The 13,785-nt window shown below is 36.4% G+C and overlaps 1 protein-coding gene across 1 annotated transcript in view; it reads right to left on the bottom strand.

The window, feature by feature from the left end:
* The window catches only part of LOC124719120 (serine-rich adhesin for platelets-like), a 255,086-nt gene that overhangs the window by 84,065 nt on the left and 157,236 nt on the right, over positions 1 to 13,785 (bottom strand). The window contains exon 9 of the mRNA XM_047244815.1: positions 4,620 to 4,869. Within this exon, the coding sequence (XP_047100771.1) occupies positions 4,620 to 4,869 (250 nt within the window). The remainder of the gene's footprint in view (positions 1 to 4,619; positions 4,870 to 13,785) is intronic.

The following is a 13,785-nucleotide window of genomic DNA, read 5'->3' on the forward strand; positions in this document are numbered from 1 at the left end:
TTCAATGGTGTTGAGCCACAAATATACAATACTTTTTAAAGGAGTAAACTGCTGTTTGACTGTGTACTGTTATATTTATCTTTTGTGCTATGCAGATTTTGGCTTCTATGTCATTATCAAGTTCAATGCTAAATGTTGTTAGACCATGATTATGTCATGTCTGGACTGCCTTAACAGACATGACACAATAACTGACAACTTTTAGCACTGCACTTGATTATGGCATAAAAGGTGAAATATAGATAGTACAAGAGATAAGTAATACACGGTCAAATGGTGGTTTACTCTTTTGAAAAGTAATTTAAGTTGGTTTACATATCCATTTGAACCTGTTTAGTGTATTCAAGCCTTTGTATCCCTCTACAATTTTCAACACTCACACGTCCATCCATTAGCAAATTGACTAATCCTCGATGTGTTAGTATGTGTGCTATCAGCTTATCCCTTCTTCTAGCAAGGTATGTGATGATTTTCTCCTCATCCCAGTTTTTATCAGTGCATCTTCATTAGTTACCCAGTCTAGCAATCTATTCTTGAGCATTCTTCTGTAACCACACATTTCAAAAGCTTCTATTCTCTTCTTGGCTGTGCCATTTAGCATCCACATTTCCCTTTAAAATAAGGGCACATTCCATACAAATACTTTCAGAGAATATTTCCTATCATTTACATTATATGTGATACTAACATATTCCATTTCTTACAGAAAATTTTTCCATACTATTACCAGGATGCATCATATATCCCCTTTACTTCTGCTGTCATCGGTTACTTTGCTGGCCAAGTAGCAATATTCATCTATTACTTCCAGCACCTTAATTCGTAACCAGATTATCTCAATATCATCTCATTTATTCTGTGTAAGTTTTGTTATAATTTTCTTAATGTTCACCTTGCAACCTCTTCCCAAGAGAACACCTATTCTGTTTGACTAATCTTCCGAGTCCTCTGCTGTGTTGCACAGGATTACAATGTTACAGTAAAAGCTCAAAGTTTTAATTTCTCCTTCCGGAACTTGAACTCACTTCCTTCATTTTCCCTTGGTTTACTTTACTGCTTGCTCAATGTAAAGATTGAATATGGGAGCACAACAACAACCTTACCTCACTCCCTTCTAAATTACTGCATTCGTGTGATGTCCTTTGACTCTCAGAATTGCAGTCTTTGGGTAATTATAATACATATGAAGGAAAATGCTTCTGAAATCATTGTAGGGTCATTCCATGTCTAATGTCAACCATCTCAGATTTTGTAACATTATGTGGGCACGTTTGGGGATGTCTATTAATTATGTGAGCTCAAAATGGGAGGAGGTTCTAGCAAAATGTCATTTAAAGGGAGGGGGCAATAAAGGTCTCATGTCCACTTTATACTTCAGAGAATATACATTACAGTAATGGATAGCATTTTGTTTTATAAAATTAATCCCAAACATATACAATATTACAGTGCCCACAAGTCTTTAAGGCCTCTCTGAATCGAACACTTTACACTTGTGCATCCCCAGGATTCCCCAATTTGAAACAAGTGTTGCACGAGTGTCTGATTTCATTTGGGGAGAACACTGCCATGCTGGTCAAAATCACTGCACATCAGAGAGGCACTCGTGATTTACTACAACCCATGTAAAGCCAATGTTACTGTGTTCAACACGAATTTGTATCAAAGCTTTTACACCGCCCATTTTATGTGGCCTGCTGACAAGTAGAAACACACAGGTGAGCAAGAAGTTAATCATTTGTGGAAGGAAGCTAAGCTTAAGTTCATCAACAAGAATAGTCGTAGTGAACATATAAATCCAGAGAGCAAAGAGATACGCAATCATCAGTTCAAAGAAAAATAAAAAACGTTGTAAGTAAAGGTTCAATAACATGTAATGTATATAATATATCGATGAAAGTCAATTTTTTAGGTAACTGTCAAAAGGGTTGATACTATTTCCATGGAGTCTTTTTGCCATCTGTTTGTCTGAACACTAGTCATAGTTAGCATATTTAAATAAAATGTTTTTAATCATGAGTTAAAAACAATGTTTAATATACTTTTTAAATAAAACATGTTTTTACTGAAGTGTTTTAATCAATCTTTAAGTAATTAATGAACATCCCCTTTCCTGAAAGAGCAACATTTCTAGTGCACAATTGAGTTCAAGAGCCTCTTAACTGAAAGGTCACAGGATGTCGTCAAAGCACATCAAGAACTTTCGTCAATTTTGAAGAACTGTATTTCAGTAAATAATTTTCTTAAAGCTGCAAAAATTGTCAAAATGGGTGATCTGTTTGTACTGTGCTCTTTATGTAAGTCTTTTTGTCATTTACTAACTATTTTTGCTCCAAGTGGCTCTCAGAGAAATCATAATATTTTGCTGTGACCAAATTGCTCCAATATATAAGCAGACTCATCTTTTCACAAGGTTTACAAAGTTATCCTTTTGTGACCTAACTGTCTTGTAGCAAGTTTATAAAACGTGCAGGTTTGGTTATTTTTACGTTTATTGTTTTTCAAACATATGAAGCTGAAATTGGGAAAAAAAAGGTGGCTTGTAAATGCAAGGGACACATGATCCATACTTGCATAAGGGCCACATACATGCGTAAGGGACACATGATCCACCCATACTTTTGTAAGTTACCATCAATAAATCCCCAATTCCTTAAGGAATCAAATTTCCATCTACAAAAGGGCATCAATTGTCTGTTAACTTTCCATATACTTTAATGTGTCAAATCACTGATGTTAAGCACGTAGAAGAGAAAAAGTTTTGGAGAGGTTTGAAATGATTCTTTAATTTTGTTCGAAATTGCTAAAAGCCCTTATTAGGAAACACTGGATAAATATAGTCTGGATAGTTTGTGCCTGATTTTAAGCAAAAGCTATTTTTCACAGATCTCAATGTTTATGATATATCTCCTGAATGAATGATGGAGGCCAAGTCTGAGGGCAAAAGGGCATGAGGGAGACTTAGAGCGAGACAGATGGTCACTCTAAAGACAAATTTAAGAAGAAGGAATCTGGACTGGAACGTAACAGTTATAGAAGAAGAATGGTGGAAAGACAGAGGAAAGCAGAAAAGTCCCATACATTTCCCAAAACAGCTCAATGCTAGATAAAGGGGAAACGAAAAGACAATGATCTCTTGAACTATGTGTCTTAAAATCATATAATTTTGTAGGAACATCCAGTGTCTTATATAGAGACGGTCTGCAAAGTGCAGCGCAAGTAGAGTTAGTAGTAAAGACGTAATAAATGAAAACATAAGTGCTCATTTTGACGTTATACTGTGTGCCATTTTAAGCAGAAGTTAGTTCTTCACACATCTAAATGTTTGTGATGTCATATCTCCTGAACTATGTATCATACAATGATATAATTTTGTAGGTACACTCAGTGGTATATGTGTGTACCGTTCGCAAACTGTGTTGCAAATAGAATTGGTAGTAAAGAAGTAATAAACTACAACATCATTTCTGATGTTGAAATTAAACTGCATGAACAGCAAAGCTCTTGGAAGTTGTTAGACTGGCAACCTGCAACAGGCACTGCAAACTGAAAAGTAGTTTTTTGTGCACTACCAGGTTTCTAAAAAAAATCTAACTATAGAAGATGCTGCCCAGAACAAATTATTTTAATGTAGATTTAAATTGGCATTGTTCTCATATTGTAGACATGGATATCACAGCCCCCCCCCCCCCCTCTCTCTCTCTCTCTCTCTCTCTCACTCTCTGTGTGTGTGTGTGTGTGTGTGTGTGTGTGTGTGCCGATGAGCATCTACAAGACAATTGAGGGTAGACATCACATAATATTTTTACTGCTTGCTTTTTCGAGAAGACAATACTAGTTTTCTAAGTGAGTCCATGAGACGTTACTGAGTGAAAATATGCAAAATTAGTTAAGAGGCTGATTTGTTTGTCTCCAATACTAGCAATTATATGAAGAACAGGAGGAGCTGAAAATATGTGTTTGAGCACCTCAGTAACACACTTATTTCAGTTCAAGTTTCCATAAATATGTACATCAAAAATTTGGAGTGTTCCATCTTGTTTACTGACTCCTGTTTATAGGCTATGTCACTTTATGGCGTGATTATATTTGTTGTGTAGAACTGTATGTAGTGTATTTTCTCAAAACTAAGGAGCGTCCATTTTCAGACCACCAGTTTCTTCTTTGAGCAATATCACTAACCATTTCCACTGTTGCTTTCCACCTCTAATCGGATTTACTTTAACACCAGTATTTGTCTGCAAACAGTACCAATTCTGCTTGATGAATTTTAAGTGGAAGGTTATCAACATAAATGGGGAAGTGAAATAGACCTAAAATAGATCCCTTTGTAATTTTTGTTGCTAGTCACTAAAATTTACTCTCCATCCAACATTTTTTGACTTATTAAAAAAAAACGTTTGCATTTTGCTTGTTAAATATGAGTCATACCAGTTGTTAGTAAAGCTATCAATTACATAAAACTAAAGTTTTCCTAAGAGTAATACAGTCGACACAATCAAATGCCCCAGAAAGATCACAAAAATACTAACTGGTGATATTTTATTATTTAAGGTTTGTAAGTCTGTACTCCTCAAAAGACACTCTTCAGCACATGTACACACAGCTGCACTGCTCACCTGCAGGTGGAACTGGCAATGATGTCGACATCATGGGCAGCTGCAGCACGGCGGCCACAGAAGGCAGTAGCATTGCGGGACCAGTACAGTGTGATGCGGCAGCGGTGACGCGTGCCGCCAGGGCAGCCGCCACATCAGACAGAGCTGCTGCCGATACCGATCCCCGATCAGCGGGAGAAGCCGGAGGCACGTCTGTGACCGCAGCCACAGACGTGCCTGGTGTGGCGCCGGCCCGTTGCACTCCATCTCCCTGCACCGAAGAAATCACCTGTAGCACACTGCTGACCCGTAGAACATGGCCATTGCTGGTGACTGGCCTGTAGCCTCCCACCAACTGCACACAATGACTGGTAAAGGGAGTAGTATATTGTACATGCCGGAAGCAAATAATCGTATACAATTTCTTTAGCAAGAGGAAGGTTGTATAAGGGTGATGTGAAAAACTCTTGACATCGCAATGTAAGAATGAGTTTTATTTGCCAAAAAGGTAAAGTCTGTTCTTATCAGTAAAAGACCATACTGGTAAGTAGCAATAAACAGTTCATAATCAGAGAACATTTAAAGACAGCTGTAGCATATTTGTAACTGGATGTTCCTTTGAATGGTGCTATTCTGGGAATTCAGCCTGTAATGCATCTGTCAATACTGGGTAGTAGCACAGGGTATGATTCCCATCTAGTAAATTACATGATATCGTGTATTTTACAATACGTATGTTAATCTATAAATGAAAGATACTTCATTTTGCCATGGTGAACTAATTCTTATCTCAACAGATTTTGTAAAAACGTTTGGGAATAATAAAAACATTATTTGAAGAATTATTTATGCAGAATTGCAGAGAATGGCATAAAATTACCAATTTAAATGGCGACACTGTAAATTATCTATGATAATGTACTTCTTTAGTTATTTTTAATAATTCTTAAAGACTTGTATTTTCAAACATTAAGGTTAAAATGTGAGCAAAGACACATACCAACAGGTGTTGAAAATTCTTTGTAAATAAACAGCTTTAATTGTGACTAACTTTAATAACAATCAATTATACATTTGCATTAGTAAAAATTTCATAAACAGCATGTGCACTGGTGACTGTTAGTCCGTATTGGATGTACAGTTGTCGGTTAGGCAGTACCGTATTTGATAGGTTGAGCTTGTCAATGTGCAAAAAATATGGCACTGTCTTTCATGCAAGTTGATGTAACAAAGGGAAAAACTAACGGAGAAGATTTCAGTAAAGTTTTACCACTGGGAAAAATAGATAACAAAGTTATGAAAATGAATGTGTGATGATACTGAAAAAATTAGAAGTATCTACGTCTAGTATGTCCAGAACCAAAGTATGAAATCCAGAATGAGATTTTCACTCTGCAGCGGAGTGTGCGCTGATATGAAACTTCCTGGCAGATTAAAACTGTGTGCCCGACCGAGACTCGAACTCGGGACCTTTGCCTTTCGCGGGCAAGTGCTCTACCAACTGAGCTACCGAAGCACGACTCACGTCCGGCACTCACAGCTTTACTTCTGCCAGTACCTCGTCTCCTACCTTCCAAACTTTACAGAAGCTCTCCTGCGAACCTTGCAGAACTAGCACTCCTGAAAGAAAGGATATTGCGGAGACATGGCTTAGCCACAGCCTGGGGGCCGCGAAAGGCAAAGGTCCCGAGTTCGAGTCTCGGTCGGGCACACAGTTTTAATCTGCCAGGAAGTTTCATATCAGCGCACACTCCGCTGCAGAGTGAAAATCTCATTCTGGAAACATCCCCCAGGCTGTGGCTAAGCCATGTCTCCGCAATATCCTTTCTTTCAGGAGTGCTAGTTCTGCAAGGTTCGCAGGAGAGCTTCTGTAAAGTTTGGAAGGTAGGAGACGAGGTACTGGCAGAAGTAAAGCTGTGAGTGCCGGACGTGAGTCGTGCTTCGGTAGCTCAGATGGTAGAGCACTTGCCCGCGAAAGGCAAAGGTCCCGAGTTCGAGTCTCGGTCGGGCACACAGTTTTAATCTGCCAGGAAGTTTCAAAGTATGAAATATTTAATTTTTGTTCTAACAATATTCACTTCAGTAATGTCACGTAATGACATATTCAGATTATATTTCTGACAAAAATAACCTGTAAGTTAAATTTTATGTACTAATAGAAATGGCTTACATTAGATACCATAACAAATTATTCTTCTCTCAATATTTCAGCTGTGAAACTTCCAGCCACTTTTGTAGTGAGTCATGAGACTGAGGACGTAGTCGTCCTGCTCCCCTTACATACCTGCAGGCCACACTGATGCATGTACTGCTGTACACACTAGCAGATGAATATACGCCACTCGAGTGGTATATATATATATATATATATATATATATATATATATATATATATATATATATATATATATATATATATATATATATATATATATATATATATATATATATATATATATAATGCCTGTGTACCTTCTTTGAGACACACCATTAGCTCACCAGACAGTGGCAATATAATGTTGTCTTTGAGAGATGACAATTGAAAATCCTGAATTCCGTAGTATATGCACAATACAGATGTAGATGTAACTTGATCTTTATGCAAGGAATGGTGGAATGTAAGTATGCTGTAATGTAACAGATGGATATACGATCAGCCCGTTTATTAAACAAATCAATACTCCATGATGTTTGATGCGTCGTTGTATGTTTGTGATAGTACCTTGGTTGCAGAATGAATTTTCACTCTTCAGCAGAGTGTGCACTGATTTGAAACTTCCTGCCAAACAAAAACTGTGTGCCGGACCAGGACTCGAATTTGGCACCTTTGCCTTTTGCAGACAAGTGTGGGAGGGAGGAGGCGAGGCACTGGTGGAAGTAAAGCTTTGAGGGTGGTTCGTGAGTCATGCACAGATAGCTCAAATGGTAGAGCACCTGCACACAAAAGGCGAAGGTCGCAGGCTTGAGTCACAGTCCAGCATGCTGGTTTACCTCCTGTGAAGTTTCGTTTCCTAGTTTTCAACTTATACTAATTATTGTTTAACAACATTTGAAGCTATGTAAAATCTCTATTTGAAAATACCTTCAACATAATTTATAAATATGTCATAAAATGATGTAATCAAGTGCTCAAAATGCAAACAGTTACCATATTCCTAGTATAATGTGGAATGCTGTTTCTTGAATAAAATCATAAAACTTTAACAGTAGAGTCACTACTATTGTAGGGAAGTAAGATACTTGTGTTCTTTTATGAAACTTGCATATCTCAACATCAATTGTGAAAATTATTCATTTCGTGAAATTTGGTATGGAAAACTTTGCATTTTACAATATAATTTACTTAAAATGTGTCATTACTTCCTGCTATGTATGCTGTCACATGTACATCAATTTGAACAAATTCCTCTCCATTGTAAATCACAAAAAATTATAATTACAACAAAATTGTAAAATGTGTTATTGCCAAAAAGCTACACAGGGATGTCAGAAACTGTCTGAAAAGCTTGGAAGGTTGGTTGTGCTGAGAAACAATTGTTAGGAATAAATTCGATACATCGTGTTGTTTCCAAGGTAATCAGTCGGGCCAATGTGCGAGCAAATTCGAGCAGCCTGGCAGATACAATTAGTGACAGCTGTTCTCGTAATGTAGATGACAGCACATGAGGCTGATCAGCCTTTGGCTCAGGTTCAAACCTCACTACCACCCTGTGTCCAATTTTTATATTACTCTCTTGTTCGGTTTTAGGAAACCACATGAAGAAAATGTTTGGTGACACCGTCTCTGGCAGACAACTTGAATTTGTATGCAATTGCCTGATTGGCTAACTTCGATGCTAATTAACTTGGAAATGGTTCAACACATGGAATTTTTTCTTAACAATTAATTCTCAGCACAACCTAATCTGCAACACCCTTACCAGCTTTTCAGACTGTTTCTAACATAGATCTATCTACATCTACATCAATACTCCTCAAACCACTCTGAAGTATATGACACAGTGTATGTCCCATTGTACATTCATTAGGGTTTCTTCTTGTTTCATTCATGTATGGAGCACAGGAAGAATGTTTGTTTGAATGCCTCTGTGCATGCAGTAATTATTCCCATCTTGTCCTCATGATCCCCATGTGAGCGATATGTATGGGTTTGCAGTATAGTCCTAGTCATCAGCAGTATATTCCTAGAGCCATCTTTTAAAGTAAATTCTTGAAACTTTTTTAGTAGTCTTTCTCTGGATAGTTTACATCTACCTTCAAGAGTCTGCCAGTTCAGTTTCTTCAGTATCTCTGTGACACTCTCCCACAGATCAAACAAACTTGTGACCATTCTTGTCCATCTTTGTATACGTTCAATATCCCCTGTTAGTCCTGGGTCAATCCATACCAAGTGGTCCAGCACTGGCTGCTTCACCATCTCAGAAAAATATTATATTTGCTGGGTGAATTCCCCAATGTTTGGTAGTCACAAAAATAATTTTTTTTTAAATTTATTGTTTATTATTTTGAAATGGTGGCCATATTTGTTCCAGGCCACATGTGTTTTTTTGTATTTGCAAGCATCTACATTTTTTACAATTATTCAGTAGTGGATTGTCCTGTGCCTTCCAGATAAAATGCGTTTAGTTCAACACACTCTGGGCTACAAATTAACATCATTATCACTTAGCCGAATTCTTTAATATATATTTAATAGTTCAAAATTATCAGACACAAATTAAAAAAAACCTCAATTTTTGAACAGTAGTTTTCCAAAAAAAGATTAATTTCTCAGCTTTAAAATATTTTCTGCTATTTCACTATATAGTATAGTTACTTTTTCTAGATTATCAATGGTGAGCAGCTTGCACTTAAAAAAATACAATATTTTTAAAAATGGCTTTTTTTCTTAATTTTTCCATTTTATGGCCTGCAATATCTTTGTTGGGGGACCAAATAAAAATCTGAAAATATCACAATTAATAGACCTTTATGATATCAAACTTCAGTATAAATTTCGACTTTGAGATTCAATTGGAAGTTATGGAAAAAAAGATTACAAACACGAGTCAAAGATATGTTTTTTAACATCTGCGATATCTGGTATGCTAATCAAATAAAGTATACCAATTGCATAATATAACACACCACATTACACTAGCTAATGATTATTTGTCGAAACAATGTTGTGGTAATTGTTTCAGCAGGCTAACAAATGCATCTGCAAGTCTATACAAGTCTGATTGTTATCTTACCCCTTAAACCAACAGTTGTCTACTCACACTTATTTAGCTAGAAGTTCTTGAAGTGTGCAGTTGAAAAATGGTGTCTCAGTGTTCTGTTGGTGTTATTATTAATGAAGCATGTCATAAAACCATACCAGGAAAATCATTTTGTCCAACATGTTATTCTAAGATAATTGTAATCCACAAGAGAAAGGATAGTGAAACCTCAGATTCAGAATTTTGTGACTTATTAGCATCCATTAAAAAAGTAGATACAGCTTGTGAAATCCTGGGTATATCGCCCGCTAGTAAAATTAGAAAACTAAGTCAAGATAAAAGATCAAGTGCCTTGAATACAAAAATTGAGAAAGTGGCAGGTATAGTCAAAAAGAATTTGGAAGTTTCATCTCAAAATACAATTTGTACTAAAACAGATGGAAGTTCTAAAACTTCACCAACCGAATATGATGATTTGATACAAAAACTAAAAACTAAATGCAGTACTTCCAACATACAGGATAAAATTAAGATTATCAGTTTACTGCGGAATTTCTTGGAGTCGAGCAAAAGTTAGTGATGAATTTAATGTGTCAGAATGTCTTGTTAAGTTAAAAAGGCAATTAGTAAAAGAACAGGGAATTTTATTAGCATTACAAAAGAAAAGTGCATCTAATTTGATAGATGAAAACACAATCAATAAAGTTATTACGTATTATGATGATGACAATAACAGGTGTTTGATGTCTGTCAAAAAAGACTGTGTTTCTGTGAAAGAAAAGGGTTCTAAGATTCAAAGACAAAAAAGGTTAATATTGTGTTATTTAAATAAACTATTCACTGAATTTAAAAAAGAAAATTCTGACATTAAAATTGGAAGATCAAAGTTTTGCGAGTTGAGACCAAGATGGTATATTGTTGCAGGGGCATCTGGCACCCGTAATGTTTGTGTTTGGTTGTTTCATCAGAACGTAAAGTTGATGATAGATGGGGCCAATCTTAGAGTTGATTATAAAGATCTTTTGGAAGTTATGGTATATAATATTGACAGTTACAATTGTATGATCAACGGAAAATTTGAAGATTGTCTACGCAAACAACCCTTACTTGACATGTGTACAGAATCCGAAGAAGACAATTTGATACCTGACAATATAAAATACAAACAATGTGTGACACAGGACAGAACTGAAATGGTGACAGAGAAGAGTTTTTTGAAGTGTTAGTGGCTAACCTTGAAAATCTGAAAATGCATCTTTTATTGCAAAAGTTCAAAGTAAATTTTTGAAAGACAAAAAGCCAACCTTGGCAGCTGATGAATGCTTAGTTCTTTCTGACTTTTCAGAAAATTATTCCTTTGTTGTTCAAGATGAAGTACAAGGACACCAGCGGGTAAACAAACAGGCCACAAAACTAATGAGCCACAGCTTTTGTGTCATAAGTGACTACCTTGAACACAACACTACAGCAGTGCGCATTTTTCAACTAAAATTAACAAAATACATTAAACAGCACCACCCTTCAATAAAAAAACTGATTTACTTTTTAGATGGGGCAGCAAGTCAATATAAAAACAAAAAAAGATTTTATTAACATCTCCTTTCATGAAGAAGATTTTGGGTTTGATGTAGAATGGCACTTTTTTGCTTCATGCCATGGGAAGAATGCTTGTGATGGTGTCGGGGGTACAACAAAGCAAGCTGTCACAAAAGCAAGTCTGCAGTGAACCGATGACAACATATAATAACACCTCAAGAAATGTTTTAATTCTCTAAAAAACATACCAAAGGAATTACCTATGTTTTTGTACAATGTGAGGAAATACAAGAAGTCTATGATAGTGTCTTGAAGGAAAGGTACAACACTTGTAAGAAGATTAAAGGCACTCGATCTTTTCAATGTTTTGTACCCCATTCATACAACTTCCTGAAGTGTAAAACCACATCAACTTCGCCTGATAGTGAACTTCATCAGCGTGGAAAACTTGTGCAACTGGTTCTTCAAAATAAAGACATAGTGGCTCGTGTTTACGATGAACAGTGGTGAATTGGCAAAGTTGATAATTCTGACTATCAAAACCAAGATGTACATGTTGTATTTTATCACCAACCAGGACCAAGGACATATTTTTAAAAAAACTGAGAAAGATCAAGTTTGGATGCCACTTAAAAATGTACTAAGGAAGCTGTCTCCCATGGAATTTACAACTGTGACTGGGCGAACTTATAATCTAACACCCAAACTGAGTGAACAAATTTCTCAAATGTTCAGTGAGCGATAAACTAAAAACAAATAACAAGAGAACAATATAATGTAATTAGTAGGCTTATTTTCAATAAAAAAAGTAAGTAATCACAGATATGATTAAATTATATACTGTAACTGATATATTTTATCCCATAAGCCTAGATACCGCAGATGTTAAAAAACATATTTTTGAATCGTGTTCATAAATTTTTTTCATAACTTCCAATTGAATCTCAAAGTTGTAATTTATACTGAAGTTTAATATCATAAAGGTCTATTAACTGTGAAATTTTAGATTTTTATTTCACGCACTTTCGATCGATGATGCTCCGTGACCATTTTGTGTACTTTTGCAACGATTTCTGAAGTAGTGACACATCTCAGTCAACCACTGCACAGGTCACCATCTGAGCTCTCCTGAGCAAATTTAAACTCATTTGGCAACAGTTGAATATGAAGGAGCAGAGTCCCCCAGTGTACGTGGAAACTGGCACGAATATCCTTTGCTTTCATACCTTTCTTTACGAAGTACTTGATCACTGCTCAAATCTTGATTTTTCCCACCTTCGCAAATCACTATGCAGGAACAACAAGAGAGCCACATCACCACAACAAATCTCTTCCGAGAGCACTCATGTGGCACGTGTTTACAGGCAACAGTCCAATGAATATCACATAAACAACTAGTGCTGACCTCTCATGGTGATTCCGAGAACTTTTCAAACCACCCTTGTATTAAGTGGAGTCCTACCACACCCACACTAGATAGGTGACCGTTCAAAAAGCTCTACTGTCACCTCTGCTCCGGTTAGCATCTAAAACGAATTCTGCTGAAATGGCTACAAAAGCAGCAATTTTGATTTCACCTGGCTTGTTAACGATTTGTAACTTTCAGGTAAGCATCACGACTGGTGAATGAGTATAACCTACATTTCTCTTGTTGCCATGTTAAAATCTACTTCTTTTGCCAAAACATGCTAGAGTTTACACAGTCACTTCACTAACATGTTCTGCAGACACAACAGCAAGAGTGTTCTGAAAGCATCTTTTATTAAGTGGAAAACTCAAGAAAAGTAAAGTCAATAGCTTATGAAAAAGGACATGTAATGTGTACACTTATGCTGTTCCAAAATCCACAACGTTTCTCGTTTCGACAGCTCTTAAAAATTACATTCTTTCACCCAAAAAGTCTGTTGTTAGTGGAATAACATGACAGGTGATGAAGTTTTGCATAATAACCAAGTGGCAAAATACTCTCCTCCTTGCACACTATCATTTGGCAAAATCTCATCTCGATACCTCAAACCGTTAATGAAATATGAGGAATGTTGTACATATTTCGTTCTGTCTCTATCACCGGTGTACGCGATCGCAGATGAGTGTGCTGCATCAGATCGATTTTCTTGAGATTGGTGACACGTGGAGACCTCCACCCATGTCTATACAAAACCTGAAAGTGTTAGCTAAATTCCTTATGCAGCAAGATATTATGTAATATGCACCAAACTCAAAATCATAGCCACCCCTATTTTTCATTGCAAACTCTTTTGAACATTGCACAGCGTCTTGCTTAAATGCAAATATCGCAATAACTGTGACCATTAATGGAATGATGAAGCTGACATGTAAAGCCACAAGTAGCTCAACAATGAAATTGTTTACCAAATTGTTTCAATAAAATCAATTGAGAAAGACTGCACGGCACGTGCTTCTAATCTGTCATAACCATCGTGTCACTC

The sequence above is a fragment of the Schistocerca piceifrons genome, chromosome 10 (assembly GCF_021461385.2).
Source record: "Schistocerca piceifrons isolate TAMUIC-IGC-003096 chromosome 10, iqSchPice1.1, whole genome shotgun sequence".
Lineage (NCBI taxonomy): Eukaryota > Metazoa > Arthropoda > Insecta > Orthoptera > Acrididae > Schistocerca > Schistocerca piceifrons.